This window comes from Caloenas nicobarica, chromosome 27 (genome assembly GCF_036013445.1).
Source record: "Caloenas nicobarica isolate bCalNic1 chromosome 27, bCalNic1.hap1, whole genome shotgun sequence".
Classification (NCBI taxonomy): Eukaryota; Metazoa; Chordata; class Aves; order Columbiformes; family Columbidae; genus Caloenas; species Caloenas nicobarica.
This window is the reverse complement of record NC_088271.1, coordinates 1,535,394-1,563,008: the sequence shown is the minus strand read 5'-3', so window position 1 is coordinate 1,563,008 and position 27,615 is coordinate 1,535,394. Positions and strand designations below refer to the sequence as shown.

General features: G+C 63.1%; 2 protein-coding genes across 3 annotated transcripts; both read left to right on the top strand.

Moving 5' to 3' along the window:
* Positions 1-442: 442 nt before the first annotated feature.
* LOC135998934 (transducin-like enhancer protein 1) lies at positions 443-11,733 on the top strand. Its single transcript, XM_065652255.1, is given in 21 exon segments — positions 443-619; positions 621-758; positions 1,165-1,287; positions 1,895-2,043; positions 2,735-2,798; positions 3,260-3,304; positions 5,842-5,904; positions 6,056-6,130; positions 6,458-6,653; positions 7,082-7,098; positions 7,451-7,555; positions 7,672-7,716; positions 7,828-7,983; positions 8,112-8,507; positions 8,580-8,656; positions 8,867-9,116; positions 9,922-10,169; positions 10,358-10,505; positions 10,579-10,729; positions 10,824-10,900; positions 11,135-11,733. Coding segments are annotated over 21 exon segments (2,808 nt in total). The 3' UTR covers positions 11,243-11,733.
* A 2,240-nt stretch (positions 11,734-13,973) lies between these two features.
* On the top strand, positions 13,974-21,990 carry TLE5 (TLE family member 5, transcriptional modulator). Of its 2 annotated transcripts, none has more exons than XM_065652300.1 (7): positions 13,974-14,316; positions 14,711-14,808; positions 16,122-16,185; positions 17,947-17,991; positions 19,111-19,173; positions 20,051-20,125; positions 20,786-21,990. In XM_065652300.1, the coding sequence occupies exons 1-7, from the start codon at positions 14,290-14,292 to the stop codon at positions 21,002-21,004; spliced, it is 591 nt and encodes a 196-aa protein (XP_065508372.1). In that variant the 5' UTR covers positions 13,974-14,289; the 3' UTR covers positions 21,005-21,990. The 2 variants fall into 2 exon arrangements, with proteins under 2 accessions (XP_065508372.1, XP_065508371.1); XM_065652299.1 differs by having other exon boundaries at positions 13,978-14,316; positions 20,783-21,990.
* Positions 21,991-27,615: the final 5,625 nt, after the last annotated feature.

Below are 27,615 nucleotides of genomic sequence, written 5' to 3'. Positions count from 1 at the left end.
GATTTCGGGTTTCGTTTCTTTTCTTGATTAAGGAAAAAAAAAAAAAAAAAAAAAAGGGTGGGGGAGAAGGGGGGAAAGTGCAACGGGGGACAACGACTTTTTGTGTTTAGTGTTTACTAAAAGAAAGCCCGGACCAGCAGAGCGCGGGGTGAGCGGGAAGGGGTGCGGGCAGGGCGGGAGGCGCAGGCCGCTCGGTGCCAACCCAACCGCTCCGTTCTGCGGGGAGCGGCGGGGCCGGGGCCGGGGCTGGAGCCCGGGGCTGCCGCTGGGGGGCGGCCCGGGAGCTGCCCCCGCCGTGCCCGCCCTCCCGGGGCTCCCCGGTGCCCCCGCCCGGCACCTCACGGGTTAATCGCCGCTCCCCCCCCCACCCCGAGCCGCCCCTTATTTGGCTGCTCAGCCTCCCCAGATTGACACCTTCCGCGGCGGCCGGCCCGCCTGGCCAATGGGAAGGCAGCTCCGCGCGCCCCACGTGGGTGGGGGCCGCTCCCGCGGGTTCCCATTGGCTGGCGGCCGAGGCGATTGGCCGCCCGGGCCAGGCCCCACGTGGAGCCGGCGCTGGCGCTCGTTCATTGATCGCGCTCCGCAGAGCGGCGGGCGGGGGCGCCGGGCCCGGCGGGGCGGGCGGGAGGGGGCGCCGGCCCGGTGCTGCCCGGTGCTGCCCGGTGCTGCGGGGCGTTTGGCCCGGCCCGGCCCGGCGCAGCTCGGCCCGGCACGCCCCGCCGCAGGGGTGCGCGCCCGGGGCCGGGGCCAGCAGCGCGGTGAGTCCCGTCCCGCACCGGGCCGGTTCGGTCGCCGCCGCGCCGGGCTGGGTCTGCTCCGGGACTCCCGCCGGGCGGGGGCCGGGCCCGCTCGAGGCTGGGGCGGCGGCGAGGCCGGTCCCTCCCCGCGGCCGTACCTGCTGCGGGCGGCGGCGGCGGGGCCATTGTCTGCGCGGCGCGGGGGGGCGCGGGCCGGGGGCGGCGGAGCCCGCGCTGGGGCGGGCAGCGGGCGGGGGCGCCTGCGGCGGGCGGGCCCCGCAGGGCCCGGAAGGAGCCCCGGGGTCCCCCGGTCCCCGCGGGGATGCGGGCGGCTCAGCCGGGGTGCGCGGTGCGGGGGGAGCCGGTGTCCCGGGGCTCGGCCGGTGAGCGGGCAGTGCCGGGCGGCGACTCCATGTCTCTCTCCCAGGACCTGATCCGGAGCTGGGGAGCGTCCCCAGGCCCCGTCCTGAGCCTGCATCGGGACCTGGAGCAGCAAGAGGCATCCTGGGCCCGTTTGGTGCTAAAGATGTTCCCGCAGAACCGGCCCCCGGTGAGCCCGCGGTTTGGCCTCGTCCCCTCGGGGCCGTGGGCAGGCACGCGGTGCGGTGGCAGCCGCGCCGGCCCGGTCACGGCAGGGCCTGCGCCCCAAACCAAGCTCTGCACCTGCCTCGCCCTGCGGGACGGGTCGGCCTTGGCCTGAGAAGTTGTGCCGAGCGCGCGTAACACACGCGGGAGCGTTGTGGCTCTTCGCAAACAGCTGCAGAGCCCCAGCGCTGCGGGGATTTGGGTTTTCCGACGCGCTGGAAGCTGGATTGTGGTCAGGGCATGACCGTGGGAGCGGTGACAAGCGGGTGGGAAGCTCTGCCGTGTGGCACGTGGGTGAGGACGGAGCCCGTGCCGGGGCTGGGCGGGAGGGCCCGAGGGTTGTGTGCTCTGTGCCGCTGGTTGTTCATCCTCCCGTTCTGGCTCAGTGGCTGAACCGATGCTGAAAAGCTGGAGAACGCTTGCCCTTGGTGCCTGGCTGTAACCAGGTTCCTCTGCAGTAACTCTGCCTCCTCCTCCTCCATGTGCTGATCTCCCAGGCGCGGGAAACCCCCGGGGCACTCGGGAGCCTGCTGGCCATGGGCAGTGACCCCGGGGTCCCCTCCTCCACCTAGGCCCATCTCCAGGCCCCCTCGGCTGCCTCGGGAGCTGCTGTCGCGGCCAGCGCCATCCCCAGCACCCCCCAGTCCCTCAAGCTGACCTACCCAGAGACGCTGGACCGCATCAAGGAGGAGTTCCAGTTCCTGCAGAACCAATACCACAGGTGAGGCGCTGCGAGAGCTGGTGTGCCAGCAAGGCCCTGGGCACCCAACGGGCGCTGGTGAGAGCTGGGCTCCCCCGGTGTCCGTGCGGGCTGGTGGGAGGCGCCGTCCCGTGCTGCTGCGGGCACTGGTCCGTCTGGAGCACGGCTGTGCCGAGCACCACCATGGGAGCTTGAAATGACACAGCCGGAGGGGGAAACTCGGCTTCCTTTTGCCCAAAGCCCTGGGACGAGGGTGCTGACTTCCAGGGCCCGGCTTCTGGGCTGAGCTGGAGTCATCACTTAGCGGTCCTGGAGTCCCTCTGATCCCCCGTGCTGCTGGCCAGGACCACCTCCCCTTCCCCGCACGGTGCTGGGCAGAGCAAGGTTTGAAACGCAGCTCGGCTTTGCAGCTCACTCCATTTGGGAAGCAGATGCTGGGGAGGGGGCTAAAACTGTGCAGATTGCTCCCCGATGCCTGGATCCCTTTGCTGTCTGTCTCCTCTTTATCAGCCCCTTCCCACCCTCTTTCAGGTGGTTTTCTTGGCTTGTGCTGGGAAATGGGGTTGAATCTGAGAGCAGGAGGCTGGAGCATGTGGTGTGCTGGGTGCGCTTGTGCTCTGTCCGGCCTGGGAGACTTTGTCTGGGAGGTGGGCAGGGGGTCTCTCCCTCCCTCCCTCCCTCCCTCTCTCTCCTCTTCTCTTTATTTTTACAGCTTGAAGTTAGAATGTGAAAAGCTGGCAACAGAAAAAACAGAAATCCAGCGTCATTATGTCATGGTTAGTGAGCTGCACCTGAAAGGAGGAGGGCGGTGGGCGATGTCTCCTCTGAACCATCAAAGGATGCACAGCCCTGGGATGCTTTGGCTTCCCTGTGTGTTGGGCTGTGTGGCCAGGCCCTGAGATCTGCTTCCTGTGGCTGTTATGGTCTGGTTTTCCCCCAAAACGAGCTGTGGTGTTTGAGCAAGCCTGGCTGTCACCACGCGCGGTGGCGGAGCCTCTCCCACGCGGGTCGTCTCCTTTCCCACGGACGGTGACTGGGTCCGTTCTGCGGCCGTGCGCCAGAGACACCTCTGCTCCGGGACAAGGAGCTGGGGACCATTATTTTTTCTCCTGGCCTGGCTACAGTGTGGGCGTTTGTGAGCAGGGTGACCCCGCACACCAGCGCCGGAGAGGAATTTCTGGCTGTGAGTCCCCCTGAGCTCCCCAGCTGTGCTGATGCTGCCTCCTCTCCTTTGCAGTACTACGAGATGTCTTATGGCCTGAACATCGAGATGCACAAACAGGTAAGTGCCAGTGTGTCCCAGCTCCCCGTCCCTGCCCCTTTGGGGTCGTCCCTTCCCATGGAATGCATGGGACGCATCCCCCTGCTGTAGCCCAAGGAAGGCTGTGTTTGTGGGTTGTGCTCCTCTCTCTGTATTTTGGGAGCTTTGCCCCGCTCTGTGTCACGGCCTTGGCCCGTCTCAGCTCTCTGCACACACACATGTGCACTCTGCTGTGAGCTGCCATTTGCTCGCTGGGTTTCGGGAGCGTGTTCTCAGCTGGGTTGTGATAAGCTTGTTGCAGCGGGGAGAGAGCAGCGGTGGAGCGCTTGTGTTTGCACGACTGTTCATTGCGGTTGCGTGCGGCCGCTTGGGGACCGTCATGGAGGAGATGGGGTCCCGCGAAGCGAGGAGTTGTGCGGTGTCACAGCAGGGTGACGAGCTCTGGCTCGTTGCCTTTGCAACTGTCCAGTGCCAGCTGGCCCTGGGGCCAGCTCGCCAGGGGGATGAGGAGCATCCCGAGGTGGGGAGCAGGGGAGCATCGGGTGGGCTCCCCGGGGCCTTGGGGCTGCACATCCCCCCTCGCTGCCTCCCCATCCTTCCCTTCCTCCCGCCGCGCCGCGCTCCAGGTCACCAGCTGCTCTGAGACAGAAGGTTTCTTCTCATCTATTTTTAAAGAGGCTGCGGAGGAGCCTGCCGAGGCGTGCTGCAGCCGCGGCCCCTTCCTTCCCGCGCCCGCCGCCTCCGCCAACTGTTGCGCGGGCGCTGGCCCCGGCCCTGGGCTGCCTGGCAGACACGGTCACCAGCTCCGCGCCTGCCGGCTGGGGGTTTCTGCCGCTCTGGACATGTCCCACGGCGTGCCGTGCCCCGCGCCGTCCCAGCCACGCAAAGCCGGGCGATGCCGAGGGTCCCCCCTCCCCGTAGGGCTGCCCGCTCCTCTCCTCTGGCTGCCGGTTCTCCCCAGCCCTCGCAGGCTCGTGTTTTCTGCTGGTTCCAGGTGCCACTGGCCGCCCGCCAGCGAGCTGTCTGCACTTTTAACAAGGGCCCGTAAGTCTGCTCTGACAGCCAGCGGCCATTGTGTGAAAAATGGGAACCGCCTGCGCGGGAGCCGCGGGTTATCGCCGCCGCAGGGAGATCAGGTCGCCGTCTCTCCTCCTCCCAAATGTGGCGCTTGCTCGTGGGCATGGGTCTCGGCAGCGCCGCGGGGCGGTGCTGCCCTGTGCCAGCATCCCCGGGCGCCCGTGGCACCGGCAAGGGCCATGGCACAGGGCGGTTTTGCCTGGGGTTGGTTTGGAAGCCTGGGGGGTGGCTGTGGCGATGCAGCTTTCCAGGCAGTCACAGCTCGGCAGGGGAAGCTCAAGACAGGAACAAGCAGGAGACGCTAATTTTTTTATTGTTGGTCTGGGTTTTTTTTTTTTTTGGTGTGGAAGGGGCCTGTGGCTTTTTATAAAACCACCTCCCCAAATCAGCCTGGCCTTGGACTTGCTTACCGCGAGCCAGAGGGGAGGTGACGGTGCTGGTGGCTGGGGGGGCTGAAACAGCATGATCATTTTTCATGCTGAGAGCGTTAAAGTGCCAGTAAATTGCACATTAACGAGTGCGAGTGAATTGGAGGCAGCTCTCCCCAAGGAGCTGCTGCCCATCAGTGCATTAGGGAAGAGAATCCATCACTGCCGGCCCCGGGAGACAGCTAAATCCTTCCCAGAACCGCTGACTGCCAAATCTCCTTGCTCCCCCCGCTTTCTTTCTTTTCTTTCTCTTTTTTTTTTTTTTTCCTCCTCCCTCGGAAGGGGAAGCGAGGGCGGGTGCCAGATTGTTTCTGCTCTCGGTGGGTCTGGCAAAAATGGTTTGGTGGCTGTTCCGGAGGGCAGCGTGGGGTGTCCCTGGGGCCGTGTCCCAAGGTCGCTGTGGGGAGATCGGGGGCTTGGCTCCATCCCCGGCTGTTGGGGCCCTTCAGCCCCTGCTGTCCCCCTGGGGCTGACAAGAGGGTCCGGGTTCAACCCCAGGGCTGTGCCTGTGGGGCCGGGGGGGTGCTCACCCCCAGCCCGGGTCACGCAGCGTGGTGGGTGCGATGGGAGCACGGCACGCCGCTGCGCTCCCTCCCGCGCTGCTCCTGATTGCCTGTGGCACTCAAGTGTTGCAGCAAAGCAGCAGCTGCGAGGAGAGCACCTCTCCAGGGCTTCCTGCGGCCAGAGAGCGGCAATTAGCGGTTGTGGTGCCGCAGGAGGCTGCGCCGAGGGCGGAGGGAGCCTGCGGGGGCCTGGCCCGCGGGGCTGGGGGCTGCGTGGGACTCCACATCCCTGGCAGGGAGGAGGTGGGAGCCCTCCTGGGTCGTGGTGCAGGATGCTGGGCTCATGTTTTTGGAGGAGGTGGTGTTAGGAAGCAGCTTTCCTGATTTTTTTCCGCCCCCGTTTCTGGTCCTTGGTGCTGAGCAGCAGCTCTTGGGGCCAAGCTGGGGCCGCTGGGGTGCTGGTGGGGAGGGGGCTGCCTGGGGAGCACCCGTGGCGGGTGGGGGGGCAGCTCTGCCGCTTGCCCTGAGCGTGCTGCCTCTCTGCTGCCAGACGGAGATCGCGAAGCGGCTGAACGTGATCTGCGCCCAGCTCATCCCGTTCCTGTCTCAGGAGGTGGGTGAGCCCCTCGGGGCGCGGGGAGCATCCCTGCCCCGGGCCGGGCTGGGGGGACGGCTTTGCCCCATCCGCTGCAGAGGCGGCCCTGCCTCAGCCCTGCGGGCGCTGGGGGGTCCCTGCCCGGTGCTGACCCTCCTCTCTCCCGCAGCACCAGCAGCAGGTGGTCCAGGCCGTGGAGCGTGCGAAGCAGGTGACTATGACCGACCTGAACGCGGCGATCGGGGTACGTCAGCCCTCTGCCTGCCACTGTCCCCACAGCCCCACGTTCGCTCGGGGTGCAGTGGTACAGTGGAGTGGGTATGGGGAGCGCCCCCCATCCATCCCAGTAGCTCCTGTCGCAGGGTGGGGGGAGGCGGGAGGGACGTGGTGGAGGGACGCGGTGGCCCCCGCAGCTCGGCCGGGGGCACCCTGGGGTCGTGTCCTGCCCCTCCTCACCCAGCTCAGTCCCTGGCTGGCCCAGGGCTGCTGGTGGGCAGGAGCAGCCGCTTCCCCCTGCCCAGCAGCCTCCTGACACAGCCCTTCGCCTCTGCTCTCTCCTGCTGCTCTCCAGCACCAGCTGCAGACCCAGCACCTCTCGCACCACGCTCCCCCCATCCCGCTGACCCCCCACCCCTCCGGGATGCAGCCCTCCAGCCTCGCCGGCATCGGCAGCGCCCCGGGGCTGCTGGCGCTCTCGGGGGCACTGGGGGTCCAGGCCCAGCTCCTTGCCAAAGATGACCGAGGAGCCCACGACACCGAGCCCAGGGGTGAGTGCGGGGGCGGCAGTTGGGGGAGTTTGTTGTGACCGTCCTGGCAGCTGGCAAACCCAGGAACGGGTGGTGCTGGGCCCCGGGGCTGCCTCTGTTCCCCATGGGCTTCTCCCTGGGGTGGGGGCCAGGGCTGGGTGGGGGGCAGCTTGTCCCATGCCTGGAGGTTCCCGATCGGGCTGGTGGAATGGGGGGCTCGGTGCCTGCAAGGGGTTTGGGTGGGGAGCATCCCCCACTGGGCAGCATTGCTGGGAGGGCAGTGGGACAGGCTGGGGGGGTCACCCTGCTGCTGGCCTGGCCCTGCCGCGAGCACTCCGGCACCGCGGGAGGTGCGGGCGGCTTTCCCGGGGGCTCTGGGTGGTGGCACAGTGTCCTTCCTTCCCTCTTCCTCCTCCTCCTGCTGCGCCAATGGGTTGCCACGGCGACAGAGCGGGACCCCGGCCCCGTAAGTGCCTTTTCCTTCTCTTGCACCGTTTCGCTGCGGCTGCGCGGGCTCCGGCCGGGTCCTGGGGCGCAGGCAGCCGCGGGGACGGGTCCTGCTCCCCAGCCGAGGCCTCGCTGCTGGCGCAGCTCCGCGGGGGGCAGTGGGTGGGTGCACTCCCCATGGGGACCCCTTCCTCACAGCACGTGGGCAAAACCGTCCTGTCCCCCGCCTTGCGCCTTGGTGGGAGCTGAAGCCTGAGCTGGTGGGGCGGGGGGCTGCACCGGGGGCTGCACGGGGCCCCTTGTGCCACGGAGCCGGTGCAGCCCCGTGTTGGTGCTGCCTGTCCCAGGAGCCCCTGACTCTGCGTCCCCAGAGCTCCCTGGCGCTGCCCAACGGGGAGCGGGCACGAAGCATCTCCGAGTACCTGAGCAGCAGCAAGAAGAGGAAGGTGGAGGAGAAGGACTTTGTTACGGACTACGTGAGTCCTGAGCTGGGACATCCCTGTCCCCTCTTGTCCTCCGCACACCTCCAGCACCCCAGGTGGGAGCGGGGCAGCCGCAGCCCCTGTGGCTCCAACTGTCCTCTGCGTTTCAGGGCAGCGACGCGGACAAAAGCGAAGACAACTTGGTGGTGGATGAGGTCAGTGCGCCGAGGGGCTGGGAAGGGACGGGGGGATGTCACAGCTCGCTGTGGCCAGCATGTCCCTGTGCTCCTGCCTGCACTGCTGCAGCTGATCCCATTCCCCCCCAGGACCCGTCCTCCCCGCACAGCGTGCACTCCTACTCGTCCCGGGAGAACGCGGCGGAGAAGGTGCCGCTGGGGAGGAAGGAGCCCGTCCCGCTCAGCCCGACCTCCATGGGCTCCTCCAGCAGCACGTCCCCGTCTCGCAGCAAGGATGCGCCCACGGTACGTGTGCTGGGCTGGGCTGCTGTGGGGGGCGAGGAGCAGGGGTCAGCTTGCTGGGGGTGACCCGAGGAGACACCCCTGCAGGGCGGGAGCGTGGCTGTCAGGTCTCCCTGCTCTGTTCCTGGCAGGTGGAGAAGGCAGGGACGCCCAGCCTGAAGTCCAGCACCCCCACCTCCCAGGGTGACACTGTGGCCCCAGGCTCCAGTGCTGCCCAGTTTCGCCCCACCGCTGCCAAGGCCTCCGTGGACTCCCTGGGTGAGCTTGGCCTGAGCGCTGGTCCCGCAGCCCCGGTGGGGACAGCCCCAGCCCTGTCCCTTCATGCCGCCTCTCCCCTGGCAGCCCTGGGCCTGAGGAACCCGCTGGGAATGCAGAGCCCCTACTCAGCCGCCTTCAGCATGGCCCACCCCGCGGTTAATGGGGACATGGCCGGGACCGGTGCCTACGGCAGCCTCCACCTCATGTCCCCGCAGCTCAACGGGGCTGCGGCCGCCGTGGGAGCCGGCAGCTACGGGCGCTCCCCCCTGGTGCGTGAACCTCTTGCCACAGGGCCGTGGGGCCGTGGGGCGCGAGCATCCCTCACCCACTGTTCCCCACAGGTGGGCTACGACCCGCACCCCCACATGCGTGTCCCGGGGCTGGCGGCCAGCGTGCCCGTGGGGACGTCGGGGAAACCGTAAGTGGGGCTGCCTGCGGCAGGGACGACATGTCCTGCGGTGGGGGGGACACAGCCTTGGTGGAGGCAGCAGCAGCCCGGCCGTGCCCAGCCAGGCTTCACCGGGCACCGCTCTGCTCCCGGCTCCAAACCGTGCTGCTGGGGTCGGGCACGCTGGGCTGCTCTTCCCCCAGGATCCTCAGATGTTCTCGCTGCTCTGTCCCCTTCCAGCGCCTACTCCTTCCACGTCAGCGCCGACGGGCAGATGCAGCCGGTGCCTTTCCCCCCCGATGCCCTCATCGGCTCCGGCATCCCCCGGCACGCTCGGCAGCTGCACACCCTGACCCACGGCGAGGTGGTCTGCGCCGTCACCATCAGCAACTCCACGCAGCACGTCTACACCGGCGGCAAGGGCTGCGTGAAGGTGTGGGACGTGGCGCAGCCGGGCACCAAGACCGCCGTGGCTCAGCTGGACTGCCTGGTGAGGACGGGCTCTTTTCCCTGCACTGTGTTGTGGTGATGGGGTCTGGGGTCCCCATCAGGGACCTCAGGGGTGCTGGGGGTGTCTGTGCACCGAGCAGAGTCTCGCTGCGTCTCTAAGTGGGGCGGGGATGGGGCTGCTGGGGCGGGACGGTGGTTCCACATTGCCAGCGTGCTACTCTGCGCCACCCATCTGTTCTGAGTGTCCCAAGCTGTTGGGGGCCTGTACAGCACCCCCCTCTTGGCATTGCTTTTTCTGACAGCATCTGCCTTAAAACGAACCTTTGCTATTGTCAGCCCCCTGGCCAGATACTTTGTACGGGCTGCAATCACGTGGGCTGAAGCATCACTGATTCAGCTCTGTCCTTGTTTCTGCTTTTGCTCGTGTGAGTCTGGCTAGAGGGAGAACTCCTATTTCTTTTAAAAATAAATGAAATGGTCTGTCAGACCTCAGCAACTCACCAGAGCCAAGCTGGAAGCACAGCCATCACCTGAAAGTATTTTTAACCTGTGTTCTTTGAGGTTTATTTTAAACGGGCTGCCGGAATCGGAGTCCCTGTGCCTGCTTTGAACAGCTCAAACCCAAGTCCTCTCTTCGACTTGCTGGCCTTGAGGCCTGGGCAGCCTGACAAATATTCCTGGATGGTGCTGACCTTGAAGATACAGATGCATAAGCAAGGAAATGACTGAGTCATGATAATTTCAAGCCGCATCAGAAATTCGGGAGCAGGGAAAAATGGTGTTTTAGTGCTCGGAGCCATGGGGCTGTTGAAGGGCTTAATGGGGTCCTCCTTCCTGCACCCCAGAACCGCGACAATTACATCCGCTCCTGCAAGCTGCTGCCCGACGGCCGGAGCCTGATCGTGGGGGGGGAGGCCAGCACCCTGTCCATCTGGGACCTGGCGGCCCCCACGCCCCGCATCAAGGCCGAGCTCACCTCCTCCGCCCCCGCCTGCTACGCCCTGGCCATCAGCCCCGACGCCAAAGTCTGCTTCTCCTGCTGCAGCGACGGCAACATCGTGGTGTGGGACCTGCAGAACCAGACCCTGGTCAGGTGAGCCCGGGCGAGGGCAGCGCGGGCAGGGCTGCTCCGAGCTCCTGGGGCCAGGGACCACTCGGTCCCCACAGTCTAGCCCAGGCCATGGCACCGTCCCTGTCCTCGCAGCCGGGTTTCACACTCCTCGCTGCGGGTGCTGCAGCCCTGACGGCCGTGCCCTCCCCTCTCCGTCCCCACTTCCCCAGGCAGTTCCAAGGCCACACGGATGGTGCCAGCTGCATCGACATCTCCAATGATGGCACCAAGCTGTGGACGGGGGGGCTGGACAACACAGTGCGGTGCTGGGACCTGCGCGAGGGGCGGCAGCTGCAGCAGCACGACTTCAGCTCCCAGGTAGGGCTGGGCTGACGGGAGCTCCGCGGGGCTGGGACGGGCTGGCGCTGCCCGAGCTCCTCTGTCCCCCCAGATCTTCTCCCTGGGGTACTGCCCCACGGGAGAGTGGCTGGCCGTGGGCATGGAGAGCAGCAACGTGGAGATCCTGCACGTCACCAAACCCGACAAGTACCAGCTGCACCTCCACGAGAGCTGCGTCCTCTCCCTCAAATTCGCCTCCTGCGGTAGGCGAGCTCCGTGTTTTCTGCTTGGGCCACGTGCGGCCCCAGATGGGTCCTTTTGGAGTTCCAAATGCTGACCCATTTTCTCCCGCCCCAGGGAAGTGGTTTGTGAGCACGGGGAAGGACAACCTGCTGAACGCCTGGCGGACGCCCTACGGAGCCAGCATCTTCCAGGTGCGCAGCCCTCAGCATCGGGGAGACGTTCCTCTGGCTGCGGTTGTGCAGAGCGGAGACTGCCCAGTACAACCCAGCTGTAAATGTATCTTGGCAATAATCAGCCCCGTCCACAAACTCGTCCCTGCAGCCGCCCCAGGCACAACTCGGTGCCCCGAGGCCACGGGGTGGGAGAGGGACCTTGTCTGGGGCTGCTGCTCGTGTTCACCCTGTGCCCTCCTCTCCTCTCTCCAGTCCAAGGAAACCTCCTCCGTCCTCAGCTGCGACGTCTCCACGGATGACCAGTTCATTGTGACCGGCTCGGGGGACAAGAAAGCCACAGTTTACGAGGTCATTTACTGAGACCAAGAGAGGTGCCAACTGCGGGGGGGCCCACGCCGCGTGGACAGGCAGACGTCCCCGCAGGACGGACGGGCGGACTCTCCCTGCCCTCCTGCTGACTTCCCAAAGAACGTGCAGCCCGTGGCCGCGGCGGCCGAGCCCGGGGCGAGCGGCGAGGGCCGGGGGTGGCCCTGGGCCCGCGCCAGGCGTCACGCGGGGAGGCGGCCGCTGCTGCGCGCAGCGAATTTCCCGGGGAATTTCTCCTTGTTTTGTTCTTTATTTGTTGGTTTGTTTCTAAATCTGGACTGAGGGAGCTGGGGAGATAGGGGAGGCGGGTGGGTCTGGTGGTGTTAGGGTTTTTTTGTTTGTTTGTTTTTAACTTTTTGTTGTGTTTTGTTGGTTTGGTTTGGTGGTTTGGTTTTTTTTTTTGGTTAAGGTTCTGGGCCAGGCTGGAGAGGGTGGTCTCTGTCCTCATCTCCCTCTGTGCCTCCTTCTAGGATGTATTTAATAATAAAACCAAACAAAAGAGCACAGCAGCGCCCTGTCCTGGTCCCGTGCGCGGTGACAACCTGGCCGCTGTGTCCCCAGTGCAGCCACTGTCCCTGCCACTGTGGGGAGAGGCCGGTGCTGGAGGAAGCGGTTTTGGAAGGAAACAAGATGGGAGCAGCCGGCGCTGGTTTATCGGTCTGGCCTCCCGCCAGCGCGGCCGTGGGGAAGCGGCGCTGGGGCCGCGGGCTGGGGAGCGCGGCCATGGCGAGGGCTGGAGGGGACGCCGGGGGCTGCGCCCAAACCTGGCGCCGTGGGAGGGGGCTGAGCTGACCCGGCGAGCGAGGATGCGCCCGGACACAGACGTGGGAATCCCCTCCTTTCGCTCCTCCATGGGCTGTTTCGCTGCCACATTCAGCCCTGCAGACACGGGCAGGCCCACTGCTCGGGAAAGGCTGTAATTCCCCCTTGTTCAGACACAGATACGTTGCCCGGCTGGAGACAGGCACATTAAAGAGTCATTTACTAGGCACAAGCGAGTTTGCATTCCCATGGATTGGGATTTGCCAAGATCATACCATAAATTAGTGTGTTTCCTGGAAGAAAGTAAGGAGAGTAAAAAAAAAAAAAAATAAAAAAAAAAGATAAAATGGAACATTTTGTAGCCAACATAAAAGCCAATAAAGGAACATTTCATTTCCCACTGGGAAGGGAGGGACGGTGAGTTGTTGCAAAGAGAGGGGAAGGCAGCGCAGGGCTGAGGGCCAAACCCTCCAGCATCCCATTGTCCCCCTCTCCCCCAGTGTGGCAGCCAGGTGACAACCTGGCAGGGAACACCCGACGTGCTCCAGCCTTGCTCCAGCGCCTCCCAGTAACGGCAGAGCTCACCAGTGGGGCGGGCTGCAGCTTGGCAAGGGTACAGCGGTGACCTGGGCTGGTCTCGTCTCCTGCACACACCAGTTACAAACTGCATCTCGCTGCCCTTGCGCAGAGCCCAAGCGAGGGCGGCTCAGCTTCCCAGCGTGCGACAAAGGGACCAGGACGCTGATCAGCTGGAGGAGTCTGTCTACCCTGTTTTCCAACCCTGATTCTGCAGGGACATAAAGCCTGCCTGCAGTATTAATAATCCTTGGCATGAAGCTGCCACAGTTTTCACTAATATGGAGATGTCAAAGTAAAAAAAAAAGCTACTGCACAATATGCAGGAGGTGTCACAATAACTCAGCTGCTATTATATATTGTTCTCTTTATAATAAATACCACAACAGCCCAGCCTGCATTGCTGGAGTCATAACAAGTAGGGTTTTATTTTTAATCAGAAAATGTACTGATTTTTAAAGATAGACACAGAGCAGCATCTGAACCTTACAAAAGCTCCCTATGCGCTGACACACAGCAGCGTATTCCTGCCTGTTATTCTCAGGCTGGCTTCCAAGGACCTGAGCCCGCCTCAGCCCGGGCACATCTGCGTGCGTGACATGCAAGAGGCCCCATGGCAACAAAGTCCTTCCAGCAACAAAGTCTGTGGCTAAATTCCCCACCTCTCTGCTCTCCGCAGGGGTGCAATTGATCCCCCAGGACAGAAACTGCAGGCTCTGCTCCTCAGGCACCAGGTTTAGGGCCAAAGTTTGCATCCAGAGCAGAATTTTCCATTGTCTGGAGACGGGAGATTTGCTCGGGGCCGGCTGCAGGTGAATTCCCTCACCTTTGCCTTTCCTCCTGCTCAGCGAAGGCAGCATTGAAATAAAACAAAACAACTCCCTGTGTAAACTTGCACTTGGGGAAGGACGTGAAAATGAAAATCCAGTGGTGCTCCCTGCATTGCCAGCGTGGTTCAGGTCCTGCGGTGTCACAGCAGGTTTAAGAACCTGCGAGAAACCGGAGCGGTGGCTTCGTTAACAGCAAAGCTTCCCCTTCCATCTAACACCACGTAATAAGGATGCGATGGCAGGAGCCACACGAATTACCTTGACCGGGTAGGTCAAGGCCCTTCCAAGCAAGCGAGCTGCGAAAGGCGAGAAGCCCGTTCGTGCAGCGGGACCCGGCGCTGCCCCGTGACCGACCGAGGGCTGCGGGCACCGCGCTCTGCCCGGCAAGCCCGTGCCGGGCTCCAGCCCCGGAGCCACCCCGGCCAGCGGAAATGACCCCGAGGCCCCCGGCCTACTGCCCCCCGCTGTGCCCCCGGCCCGGCCGGGCCCCCCGCAGCCCGCGCCGGTGTCCGCGGCCGCCGGGGGCGGGGACCGGCGGGGGCGGGGGCGGCCGTGGGCCCGCCCGGCCCGGGGAGGCGGCGGCGGCAGGTGGTGCCGAGCAGCCGCAGGACGGAGCCGGAGCCGCAGCCGCCATTAGACAATAGGCTCCGGCGGCGGGGCGGCGGGAGCGGCGCGGGGCGAGCGGCGCGGCCGGGGCGGGGCGGCCGCGGGGCCGGGGCGGCCGGGCCCGGCGCGGACAAAGGCGGCGGCGGCGCGGGGAGCCGCGGCGGGGCGGCGGCGGCGGCGGCGGCAGCAGCAGCAGCAGCAGCAGCAGCGGCAGCGGCAGCAGCAGCAGCAGGGCCGCTCCGTGCGGGGGCCGAGCCGCAGCCTGACATGATGTTTCCACAAAGCCGGCACTCGGTACGGCGGGGCGGGGCCGAGCACCGGGGACCGCGGGCCGGCGCGGGGGCTGCCCGGCCTCTCTGCGGCGGCCCCGGCGGGGCCGAGCTCGCCGAGCGCCTCCCGCCGCCGGCAGCGAGGGCCCGGGGGGGTCTCCCCGCCGCCCAGCCCCGGCCGGGCCCCGCGCCGGCGGAGCCGCTGCCGAGGGGCGGCGGGGCCGGGGGAAGGGCCCACGAGTGACCTTGGCCGCGTCCCGGCTCTGAGATCACGGTGCCCGGGGTGCCGCCGGGCCCGGCGCGCCCGTGCCGGGTGCAGCCCCGGTGCCCAGCGAGGCGGCCCCGGCCGGGGCGGCGGGGCCGGGGCGGGCTCGGGGCAGCTCCCGCCCGGCACCCAGCGCTGTCTCCTCTCGTTCAAGGGCTCCTCTCACCTGCCGCAGCAGCTGAAGTTCACGACCTCCGACTCCTGCGACCGCATCAAGGACGAGTTCCAGCTGCTGCAGGCCCAGTACCACAGGTACGTGTCCCCGCGCACCACGGGCCCGGCCGGGTCCGCCCGCAGCCTCCGCTGGGAGACGAGAGTCGCTCTGACCCTTCTGTCCATTGCTTTGCTGTGCGGACCGAACGGGAATGCCAAGGAGGGGACCTGGTTGCGTAGCTTGGGTCACCTTTGGCTGGAGGAGGACCTAAGGCAGGGGATTAGTCACGTCCACTCGGAGCCCAGCGAGGAGAACGTGCATCTTCCCTCCCCAGCCAAGGTCTGTGCTCCGAGCGCTGCTCGGCCAGGACCGCGCAGGACCTTGCCAGGCCTCCTGCGTCCTGCTGGGAGTGCTCCTCGGTTCCTCTCGCTGGCTGCCATTCTTGGACGGCTAATGCTGCAGGGAGCGCTTAGATCCAAAAGCTTCTGCTTTTCAGCGGGCGCGCGTGGAAATACTTCTGCTGACCCGAAAGCCGGCTCGTGATGGTCTGTTGCTGCGCGTGTGCGCGCGCGTCAGAAATAAACGTGAAGCTCTTGGGTGAAGTCACCCGGGTGATGCCTCCGCCGTGGCCCAGCAGGCTGCGAGGCCGGGTCACGCTTGAGGTGGTGTCGTCCTGGCAGGAGCAGGCAGGAAAACTGTTGGGCAAAGGCCGTTCCTGGACATCCCCGTGTCTCTGGGGAGCCCCGGAAAGGGGCCGCTGGAAGGGAGGGCGTCCCCCCCACCCCACTCCACCCCCTTGGACTCAATCTGCTGGGGAAGAAGCACGTTTTGCGTAGGTGAAGCTGTTCACTGTTTGAAACAGAAAACCGCAGCACACGCTGGCTGCAGTTGCTCAGCTGGCGAGTTGGAGTCTTGTAAAACCCTGGGAGCAGTGTCGCTTTCGCTGAAGGGTGTGAAGAACCTAGGGGAGAGGAAAAATAGCCTTTCTTCTGGAGGGATGTGCTGCACTTGAGCCTCTCCCCCCACCCTCCAGAAACGGCTCTGGCTTTGGTTTTGAAGTTGCACTGCAGCATCCCTTGTGTGCTGCGGACAGGCCCGTCCGCCATCAGCCGGGGAACCGCAAACCCCTCCTTGGGCAGCCGCCTCTGCCGCTGCCCGGCTCTCTGCTCCCCACCACAGGGCTTTGCCCCGCGATTCAGCGTCCAGCTGCTGGATGGTCGTGTGTTGGTGGGGCTGCAGCTGGGAAGGGGGGAGCAGACTCTGAGGTCACCTCTGTGCCAGCACGTGGAGCGGGGACCGTGACGCCTGAGGAGCCGGTGTGGCCGGGATGGGGCCGTGCAGGAGGCCATCAACTCTCTCACCTCCTGTTTTGTGTTGTTTTTTTTTTTTTTACTGTTTTCTGGCTTTTCAGCTTGAAGTTGGAATGTGACAAACTAGCCAGCGAGAAGTCGGAGATGCAGCGTCACTATGTCATGGTAAGGACCGGCCCCGGCGGCGCGCGGCGGTGCGGGTGGGGGCCCCAGCGTGGAGCAGCTGCCCGTGCTGGGTTTTGCCTTCGTGCCTTGGAGCAGCGGGTCTCTCGGCAAGGCTGACACCGGCTTTTCTGAAAGCAGGGCTTTTTCATGTTGTTCTTGCAGGCATGGTGACAGTTTGCCTGCCAGGTAATGCCTCTGTCTTCCCGCACGAGGACAAGCTCTTTAGCAGGGAGGAGGGATGCCGGGCAAAGCCGTGCTCTGTTCCTTCTCTATCAAGGAGCTAACAGAAGGTTGTGATACTGTCCATAAAGATGAGCTGGTGCCTGCTTGCCAGCTGCTGCACCTGCCCTAGAAGGAAGAGATAAGATGGAGAAATCAATACAGCAGCTCCTCAGAGGAGAGCTAGGGCTTTAAAACCAGAAATAAGGGAGCTGGCCCCTCCATCCTCCTGTGCTGCCCCTGTGTCCAGATTTCAAGGCTGTGGGGAACAGGGGTGCTTGGTGCTGGGGCAAGGAGGTCGCGGGTTTCCTTGTGTGTTAGCGGGGGGTCTGCCCCGCTCTCTGCGGTCAATGATTGTTTCCTGGGCCTGGCCGCCTCTATGGACAGTCGTCTCCAGGTGTGGCTGAGATAGATGTTTTTCCTTTAATGCTGACAGTCACCAGAATTGATTCAGAGGGGCAGGGCTGTTGCTCGTTGCGCAGCACTCGAGGCTTTGCAGGCGCAGCAGCTCCTGCCTCGTCTGATGGCTGAGCCGGCATCGCACAGAGCTGCTGTCGCTCCCCACCACAGCAATTCCCGGCAAGCGAAGAGGAGGGTTTCTGTGGATGTGCAAAGCTGCTACAGCTGCTCCGATTTTTGAATAAGTCACAATTAGCAGCTTGGGGGTCGGGCTGCTGCTTCCTGCTCAGTCTCCAGAATGCAAAGAAGCCTCGAGAGCCGGCAGCGGTGCTGGCGCAGACTGAGATCATGGCGATACCAAGCTGGGTGCTTCTCAGGCTTGTGGCGTCGGTACCAAAACGCCAGTGATCTTCTCCTTGAATTAAATGAGCGCAGATGTGGATTTTTCTTTCCTTTTGGAAGAATCGCGATTGCAGCCTGCAAGCTGAGGGAGGAGATTTCTAAACTATCAAACATCAGCCTTAAAACAGCTCCTTCCAGGGGTCAGGATTTAGCCGCTTCTGCCAATAGATTACTCTGCAGCTGCCTGTTGCTGCTGAGCAGGGGTTTTCTGGGTGGGTTTTTTGCGTGTGGTTTTTTGTTGCACACAGCTCCTTCCCAAACAGCTGGAGCTGCGCGCAGCTGGATGTGTTCCTTGCTAGATGAAGCCCAGTTGTGACCTCCTCCATTTGCTGCTGAAGCAGCCACGCAGGCTTTAGGATGCCGGCCAGGCAAAGCTCGTAGTCAGGCTCTCTCTTTTGGCTGTGGATATGGAAATCTGTGAAGCGCTGAGCCTTTTTCCAGGTTTGAAGCAGCATCGCTCGCTCTCACCTCGATGCAGACGGCTGGAAGGTGTATGAGGTGCTGCATGGGCCCCGTCGGTGGGTTCCCGGGTCTCCGTCTCACAGCGTGAGGGTCCGTGTCGTGTTTGCGTCCCGCTGTCTTTGTTTCCCAGGGCTGGCGTCTCCTCTTCCATCCTTGCCCAGCCTCTGTAGGAGACCTCGCTAGGGACGCAGTAGTTCCCAGCGCTGCGGTACGAAGCCTCTTTACCCGGTGGAGACTCGACTTACAGTTTCTTTTGTTCTCTTCTCCCCCTCTGTACAGTATTACGAGATGTCCTACGGGCTGAATATTGAAATGCACAAACAGGTAGGGGAAGGTGTTTCCAAGTTCTCTAATTCCTGGGGACGGTGTTTCGTCTGCTGTGCTTTGCCCCCTGTCACTTCGGTGGCGTTCCAGGAACTAGAAATGCCACGAGCCTGTAAAACGTCAGAGCCGCCTTTGAAATGCAGGGACCCGCCGCCTCCCAGGGTCGCGGTGCCGGACCGAGGGTCCCACCCCGGGCTGTGGGCACGTTCTGCTGCTCCCCAGGGCCCGACCGCGGGTTCCAGCAGCAGACGCGGCAGCGCGGGCGGGAGCGGAGCTGCGGCTCCGGGGTAGCCGGTGTGGAGGGCAGGAGATGACCCTGGGTCCCTCCCCAGGCCCCGGGTGGGTTCCTGGCCCCGCTGCCTTCCCTGTGCCTGGGAAGGTTTGTTGTGGTCACCCCGACATGGGAAACGCCTTTGGCTCCCGCCGGGCTCTTGCTGCAGACCAGAGAGCGCTTCTCTTGGGCTGTGATTAGGTAATGTGATGACAGACCTTCTAAGAAAGACTCCTTGTGATAGAAACTCTGCTGCAGCCTGGATAGGTTTGTTCATTACCCTCACTGGTGGTTAAGCTGTTAATTATCCCCAGTGGCTAATTACCTGTGCTGTTAACAACACGAACCTCCTCTGAGCCTGACTCTATCTGGCTTCAGCTTCCAGTCACAGACTCATCTGCGTGTTGTGGCTCACTTATAAAGCCTCTTAGCAAAATTCTGCTCCCCACAAAGGCGCTTGGTGCCTCTGATCCCATCGCCCTCGTTGGTGAGCCCACAAGCCTGGCTTCCCTGGGGAAAACCTCATCAAATGGAATTCCACACATCCCTACCTGGGTCTGTAACATGGTTCCTCTCTGGTTGCTCTCGGTTTGTTAAATGAATATTGGAGACCCAGAGAGGGAGGAGAATATTAAAAGCTTTTTGCAGTCAGCAGCATTGATTCATTTAACTATGCGGGGTGGGGGGGTGAGGTGACACCCCTACCCCCGCCCCATGGCATCTTTTGGGGGGGAATGTGTTTTCTTAGGGCTGTTGAGGGACTCGGGGAGGGGAAGAGCAGCCAGTGCTGAGGGAGGTCAGTCCGGAGCCACCTGATGCTTTTCCTCTCCATTCTTCTCACCTCCTAGGCTGAAATCGTCAAGAGGCTAAATGGGATTTGTGCGCAGGTTCTGCCCTACCTTTCACAAGAGGTGAGTCCCCCGGCTGTGGCCTGGGGGGGCATCCGTCCCCTTCCTTGGCCGGGGACAAAGATGGGCTCTGTTCTCTCCCACCTGTGATTCCTGAGTCATCGGCCACTTCTGCACTTTGGGAGCTTCAGGCAGCTAATTGGAGGAGGGTGGTGTTTAAAAAAATGCCCCCATATGGCTCCTCCTCGAGATCTGGTTCCTCTGCCTCATTAATTAATGCAGCTGATGGGCTCCTCCCACTCCCCTGAGAAATTAATTGGGAGGGCACTGAAGTTGCTGCCTGAGGCAGGAGGAACATGAAGCGCCTCCGGTGCTGTATCTGGTATCTGCCCATCTCCCCGCACAGCCCAAACGCCGCGGCTGCTCCCGTGGCCACTGTTTTGGTGGGTTTTTTTTCCAGCTGTGGGGTGCAGGCTGTTTCTGGGTCTGTGTTAGTTATGGGGCTGAGGGACGGGCTGTGTTCTTCCCATCCACCTGCTCTCAAGGAGGACAAAGTGGCTTGCTGATCGGATCGGAGCTGCCTAATAACTAAGCCACGATGAAACCTTTTGCATCTTAATGCAGCCCCTCTCCCCTCCCCAACCCTGTCCTGCTGCCAAGGTACAGAGGAAAATCCATTCTCTGGAGGGCACTGGGCAGGCATGGTGCTCAGAGCCCTTGTGCTCTCAGAGGAGCTGGTACAATTGTCCTTTATTTTTTAAAGTAAGTGATACAGCTGTTTTTCTTGCCGGTGTCTGGAGCAGCTGTGCTGGGTTCTTCCACAGCAGCATCTTCCAGCTGCTGCAGTTGGTACCCAGGATGTGTCCTGAGGAGGGGTCCCTGTTCTCCTCCCCTCTGGCACCAGAAATGACCCCGAATCTCTCTGTTCTCCCCACACCAGCATCAACAGCAAGTCCTGGGAGCCATTGAACGAGCCAAGCAGGTTACGGCGCCAGAACTGAACTCCATCATCCGTGTACGTGATGCACGTTTAGGTTGGGTTTGGAGGGGTGGGAATCGGTGCCTTTGGCCTTGGAGACGGAGCTGGGCAGGGGAGTCATGACCTGGGGATGTGCGGTGCTGCAGCCCGCCCGGGATGAGCTGGGAGGGCTGGGCTGGTCCTGCTGGTTTTGTGTAGGCATTGCACAAAAGTCGTTGTTACGACGTGGACGTGAGTTTGCCGGGGAGCACAGATTCCTGCGCCGTCCCAGCAGGGTGCAAAGAGAGCAGCTTTGGTTTTGAGGAGGAGCTGCAGCAGCTCCTTGACATGAAAACACCATCTGTTCTTGGTCAGGGTCGGGAGGGCTTTAACTGCATCCTCAGAACGTGCCCGGGTATGGGGCCAGATGTCCTGTGGGCCAGGGGCTGTGTCTTGCTGGGGACACGCTGTTGGGTCTTCTCTTGAGGCTGTCACAGCCCAAGGATTCTAGAACGTGGTTTTCGGGTTGTGGTGGTGGTTGGTTTGGTTTTTTTCTTTTCCCCTGAGCCTTCGCTCTCCAGGACTCTGAGGTCCCTGGTTTAAGCCTGGCTGCTGGCACAGTCTGGGCAGCCCGAGCCCTTGGTTTGGCGCCCAAGTCCACTCGAAATGACAATATCCCTCTCCTGTCTTCTGTCTGTCCATCGTTCCCTACAGCAGCAGCTTCAAGCTCACCAGCTGTCGCAGCTCCAAGCCCTCGCTCTGCCTCTGACTCCGCTCCCCGTGGGGCTGCAGCCCCCGTCCCTCCCCGCCGTCAGCACCGGCACCGGGCTGCTCTCGCTCTCGGCCTTGGGCTCCCAGGCTCACCTCTCCAAGGAGGACAAGAACGGCCACGACGGGGACGCCCACCAGGACGATGACGGGGAGAAATCAGATTAGAGTGAACGGGGGGGCCGGGGGGAGGGGGCTGTGGGTGGTGGGGGGGTTAACGCAAGATGCAGTATCTCTCTCTAGTTGCTGTGCGGCAGAATTGCGGGGGCTCGCGTTTGGCGGCGGCTCGGCAGGCTTGTCCCCTGCCCCGGCGCCGTCCCCGCAGACGGGCTGCTCCGCAGCAACGCGAGTGCCGTGGCAGTAACCGTGTGGCCGATCGTGCTCCCCTGTGCCCAGCCTGGCTCCCCCGTCCCCGCTGCGTCGCAGAGCTGAGCCCCAGCCCAGTCTGGGCTGTTCTGGGGCCGCTGGCCCTGGCCGTCCCGGCTCCTCGGTGCTGCGTGGCTCCCGCTGCTCCCCATTTGCTATTTAAAGATGCCCCTTGATCCGAACGGTTTCTGCACAACTCCCTGCTGGGATCCCTGCCCTGAAACCACCTCCTCCCTCCCCAAGCGCTCTCGAGCTCATCGCATCGCCCTGGCCCTGTTCTGTCCGCCCCCCGCGCACCCCTCCTGCACTAATACCAGGCCGGCACCTTGCTGTTCTGCATGTATCTGTTCGCACCCGGTCCCGCGGCTGCCGGGGCAGCTCCTCGGGCTGGGGGGGGAGCCCCCGCCACCCGCTCCCCTTCGGCATCGCACCCGGCTCGGGGCGCTGGGGCGGCTGGGCGGAGGGGCAGGGGTCCGAGAGCCTGTCCTGGACCCCCCTCCCCGCACCTCCGCCCCCATGTAGAGGATACAGCAGCTTTCTCTGTTCTTATCTCCGTGCGCTAGCGTGTCTTCTAAAAAAAAAAAAAAAAAAAAAAAACCACAACAAAAATGGAACAAAAAAGAATAAAATTAAATAATAATCTGGTGTTTGTATATAGTCCTTTAGAAAGATCCTGTTTTGCTTTTTGTGTTTAATCACTTGACCTATAATAAGAGGAACTGAAAATGCTGTATCAAGGACGTACAAGCTGTGCCTTTCAAATAAAGAAATAAGAAGGTTGGTTAAAACTGTGACTTTCTGCCTCCTTTCTTGCCACCTTTGGGGGGACTTTAAAATCCTTCCCTCCCTCTCCTGCCCCCCAGATAAGGGGAATTGGTGGGGAAGAACAGGTAGTATTGCTGGCCTACCTTGGACTCTGCCTCGGTTTCCCCATGTGGGAGGTGTCTGGAAGAGCTGCCCCCCCGCTCCAGGTGATGTGTCCCAGAGCAGCCCCTGCCTGACCTGCCCTTCCCGGGGGGGTCAACATTGACACCTCGCCTTCTGGTTTCTCTCCTGCTCTTGTCTCCACAGCTGCTGGCAGGACAAGGATCATCTCGCTGCCTGTGTCCTGCTCTGGGACGTGGCTCCTCTCTCGGGCATCCTTCGAAGCCGTGTGTCCACGCTGGAGCTGGGGCGAGGAGGATGCCCAGGCAAAGCCAGAACAAACCGGGCAGCAAGGTGAGAGCGGGCGGTTGGTGCAAGGGACCTGGGAGCTCACGAGATGAAAAGCCAGGAGGTCTGGACTGATGCCACCGAGGGCTATTGGCTCTTGCCGGAGCAGGAGCGAGTGGTTTGGTAATGCAGGGGAATGGCGCGGGTCCCTGCGGCTGCCCCAGGTCTGCTCTGCATGTGCATAATTCATTTTTCTGCTGGGTGCAGAGGATAAGCTGCTTCTGTGACACTTGCCCCCCCGGAAAACCTGGCCTGTGTTGCCCTGGGGCTGAGATCGCCGTAATGGAATTGGCTCTCAATAAGTAGAGCTGTCCTCTGGCTTCAGAGACTGCTCTGCCCTGATAACATCTTCCCCTCTGTATCTCCCAGGCCAGTTGCAGTGGGAAAATCTCCTTCCCCGGGGAAGGAATCCGTGTCGGGGGGAGTCTCGGTGCCTCAGTCCCTGAGCTTGGAGAGCCTGGTGGAAGCCAGAAGGGGAGCGGCGGCTGCTCTGTCCTGCTGGCGCTGGGCAAAGGTGAACCCTGGGGGTCTCAGCCCCGTCCCCTCCAAACCGGGTGCCCCGTGCGGTGCTCGATGCACCTGCCACAGCTGCTGCCCGTGCTCCGGGGAAGCGGTGAGAGCAGAACCGCTGCTGTGTGGTGGAGGGAACCAGGTCCAGCGCCTGCCCCCCGGCACTGGCCGGGCTCCCGCTCAGGAGCCGTCGGACACGCCGCCGGTAGCCGCGGTCCGACCCCGCGGTCTCGCAGCTGCTCCCGGGGCCTCGCTGAGCGAGCAGGTTGTGGTGTGAAAGGCCAGCGCAGCTTCGGGCCGGGGCTGCTGTGACGCGACAGTTGCTAAAACCATCTCTGCGCCGTAAGCACTGGTGAAAACCCCGCTGGAGCTGGGCTGGAGCTGCTCAAGCGCTTTCACCTCCAGGTCACTGGTTCAACCTCAGCCCCGGGGCAGGTTATTCCTCAGGGGTGTGCAAGGGGGGAGGATTGAGGAGGAACTCGTCTGGGGTGTTTCCAGGCTGACGATTGCAGAGGAACGGATGTTCGTGGTGTTAGTGCTAATTAGCAGCCTCCCTTTGGTGGGCAAGGGGTCGAACAACCCGCGAGGCTGCTGGCTGAGCATCCTGGGCCGTGGATATCGCCTCACTCCCTGGGGGAGACTAACGCACTGTAAAGTATGAAGACAGAACTTTGGGGCCCTCCAGATCCCCTCCAGATTCCCGGATCCTCCAGATCCCCAGCGGCAGATGCTGAGCCGAACCTCGTGCTCCACTCCTGCTCCCCCTGCTAACCCGCTGCTGAAGCACCTTGCCAGATTTGGGCTCCGCGTACCAGAATCTGCAAATCTAACCTATACCATCAGCAAAAAAAGAGTTAACAGCACCTCCCTCATGACTCTGCCACTAGCAGCAGACTTGAGGAAACAGCTTCTCTCCTTCCAAACAGGCTGCTCTGCCTCGTAACCTCTCTGGTGACTGGAGCCGTGAGGCCCCTCTGCTGCCTGGCAGAAGAGATTGAACGCCCGTGAGAAGTGGGTGACACGGGGCTCCAAAGCTCTGCCGATCGGGGTGGTTTAAGAGAGGCTCCTGGCAGAGAAAGCCCTTCTCTTTGTGCGCCAGAGGTTGTGATACGAGAGTGGGAGAGGGACGCGGGCAGATGGGCTGAGAACCAGCTCTCCCGCCACCGGGATCCTTGGAAAAGCTCAGCAAAGTCCTGGAACGCTGAGCGGGGACGGAGAGCAGTGACAGCCGCTGTCCTGCCATCCAAAGAGCTTTAGGATGGAGAGGCCAAGCCCAGAGGGCAGTGGCAAGACCCCATCTGTCAGCATCCCGAGCGCCCAGCAGCATCCAGCCTGGGTTTGACACCGACTCCCTCTTGCAGCTGCCAGGGACTTGGCAAAACTCCGCTGGCTCATGTGTCTTCCCCCTCCCGCCTGCCTGTCACTGGAGGGATCACAAACCAGCATCTTTCCTCCTTGGTGAGGTGAGTGTGTGCCAGTTTTTCACTGGGTCAAGGAGGTTTCCACACCTGCTGGACTCCCAGTCCATCCCTTTCAGCTTTTTCCCACAGGACCGATCCCCATTGCCTCTGTGGCCGCAGCGGAATCGCCTCCGCCACGTCCCCCTCCCGCTCCCACCCTCCTCATTTTTCAGCACAGCTTTGCTTGAAACAATGGCCCAGCCCGCGAGCCAGGAATGCTCCGCAGCTCGTCGGAGCGGGGCCTCCTTCCCAGTTCATCACTAATGCAGGAACGCCGAGCCCTTCCTGGCTGCAGCGCGCGCGAGATAAAAGCTAAAAGAGGCATCAATAATTAAAAACCACTCAAAGCCGCTAAGTGCAAACAGAAGCCAACACGCGGATCGAAGGCAGCACCAGAGACGGGAGCCTGTCAGCTGCTGGGCTGCTCCAAGGGCTCCCACGTCTCTCTCGCGGGTGTCCCCACAGCCCCGTGGGGTCGGGGACCTGTGGTTTAGTGCCAGGCTCAGGGCGCTGCAGAACCCCGGTTGCCAGTGCAGTTTTGGCTCAGTTCTTGTGGACTTGCTGCCAAACCCTTCCCTCAGTTTCCCTTCTCATCTCACGTTCCAGGACAGACTCAGCCCCTGTTTGTGCCAGCTGCTGGTATAAATGCCCAGGGGAATTCACATTGTCTGAAGGTGCCAGGAACTCAGCTCTGCTGAGTTCAAGGCTCCTCATTTGAGCGAGAAGCTGAAAACGGGACCGTTTGGAAACTTCGCCGTCATCTTTGCTCCCTGCTTCCACCAGCCAGGCGTGTACTGCTTGATTGGGTCCCGGCAAGGAAAATCCGAATCTTCTAAATCTGGTGACCCCAGTTCTACTCCCGTCACCTCATAGCAGCCCTACCAACCTGAAAATCCTGCATGCAAACCCACCAACACCTGGCTGCCAAAAAGCCCACCCAGGGCTGGGCTTGCCCATGTGCTTAAACTGAAGAGACAGGTCCGGAGAACCTGTCTGCAAAGAACAGGGAGCAGGGCAGGGAGCTGAAAGGTGAAATCGTCAGGCTAACTCCTGCAGCAGCAACCTGTTTTGCTTGGATCTGGGTTCAAACGGAGCTGCCGAGCGTCCCGAAGCCCGGGCTTGTTTGGTTTCTCATGTTATAAACAGACGGGCTGTTCAGAGCACTGGCTTCTTGATCCTGGCGTGGATTTCAGACGCCCTCGTCCTTTGGGGCTCTTCCAAGAGCTGCTGCTACCAGGCACCGAGCGCGGCTGCCGTGGGGAGCCGGGCCCCGGCCGGTCATCCTGCAGCACTGGCAGCACCGGGGCTGAGCCCGGCTTTGCTGTTGGGTTCGGCCCGGCTTTGCTGTTGGACTCAGCCCATCCCCTGCCCTGCGCCTTGTCCCTGTGCCTGGAGGGAGGAGCGGGATCAACTCCCTTTGCTGCTTCTGCAAAGGGTTAACTGCGCTGGTTTTCTCCCCCTCCCAGCACATGCTGAAGCAAATTCATCTCTGGGTTCCAGGGCCCACGCCGATCATTAATGGAGGGTGATGAAGATGCGTGTGACATCCGTCACTCCAGAGCTGCCATTCCAGGTTTACCTGTCTCACTCTCCAAGACGGGAGAGCAGAGAAACCGCCTAAGGAAAACTGGCGATTTTTGGTAAGGAGTTTTGAAAAATGGTGCAAAACATCTTCTTGTCCTCTCCTTCCCTTGAAACACAATTGGAAATTATTCCGGCTGTTGAAAAAACACTTTCCTTAAATTAAAAGCTCCTCCAATAGGGCAACAAACCAAAAAGAAATTATTTGAAACTTTGCATTTGGGTTAAATTATGTATATTAACATGCGTATATCTATGATATACACGCATGCATATACAGAAAGAAGGTTTTTCAAGGGCTCTGGAGCTGCGAGGCTGGATGGGGCTGCGGCCCCGGGATGGGGGAGTCTCCGGTGCCCCCACCCTGGCCACCGCCAGCGCGCAGCAAGTAAATAACACCATTAATAAAAAATAAGGATGAAATGTGAGGCATTAAATATTTAACCTCGCGCCTGCCTGCGCAGCGCCCAGGTGCAGCTGGTTCCTGCAACATTCAAGGATCGTTCCTCGCTCTCCCGTTACCGCCCCCAAAGCGCGGGAGGGGACGCGGGATGGCGGGGCGGGGGGGGCTCTCGGGGCAGCGCTCGGTGCCCCCGGAGCCAGCGGGACCGTCCCGGGGCCGCTCGGGGCTTCCCCCCGCGCTGCTGCCGGAGCCCGAACGGGCCCGAAGGAGCCCGAACCCCGCGGCTCCGCGCCCCCCGGGGCCGTCGCCCCACGTTACTTTGAGTGGCAGCCGGCGGCGGCCGCAAGGCCTTATGGGCCGCGTAGTCCGCCCGTCCTGCGTGCCCGCGGCGGGAGCCCCGGCCTCCCAGCGGCTCTGGGCCGGGCCCGCCCGAGGGGCTCTGTCCCCGCCCCACCGGGCGCTGGGCGGGCAGCGGGCGGGCCGGTTCGGTCCCGGGCGCCGCCGCCATGCACGGCGCAGCACACGGCGAACTACAACTCCCAGCGTGCCCCGCGGCACGCCGGCCGGCTCTCCCGCGGGCCGCTCGCTGCTTATTGGCCTTTCCGGGATGTGTCGTCACGAACCCGTGTGGGAACGGGGCAAGGCGATTGGCTGGCGCTCCCGTGGCGGCAGCCAATGGTAGGCGCGGCCACCGCCGGTGCGGGCTGCGGGGCTGGTTAAGGTGGAGCTGCCCGGGGGGCGCTGCCGGTGGAGTTGCGCCGCCCCGGGGTCGCTCCCGTCCGGGCAGGCGAAGGGCCGGCCCTGAGCTTCCCCCTTGACGTTAGGCTCTCTGCAGCCCCGCGCTCAGCCCCGGTGTGGCGGCCCGTCCCGGCGGTGAGCCGGCCGCCCCGCGCACCGGGGGCTGCAGCCCCGCGCTCGGGCCGCCTTCGTTTGTGCGTTCGGTGCCCCCGCGCTGCCCCGCTGGCGGCCGGTGCCGTGTCTGCCCAGGGGACGGGGCCGCTCTCAGCCCCCGGGGCAGCCGGCGCGGCTCCGCTCCCGCCTCTGCCCGGCGCCGGGGCAAGTGCGGCCGGGCTGGCGGACATGCGGGAGGGGGGTCCCGGGGCCAGCGGGGCGCTGGGGCCGCCGCGGGCACGGCGCCGGTGCGGCCAGCGGGGTCGGAGCTCCGGCGCTGCCGGGCCGGCGGCGGAGCCGCTCCCTCCCGCCGCCCTGAGCGCGCCCGCGTCCTGCGGGGACGCGCCACCTTAAGC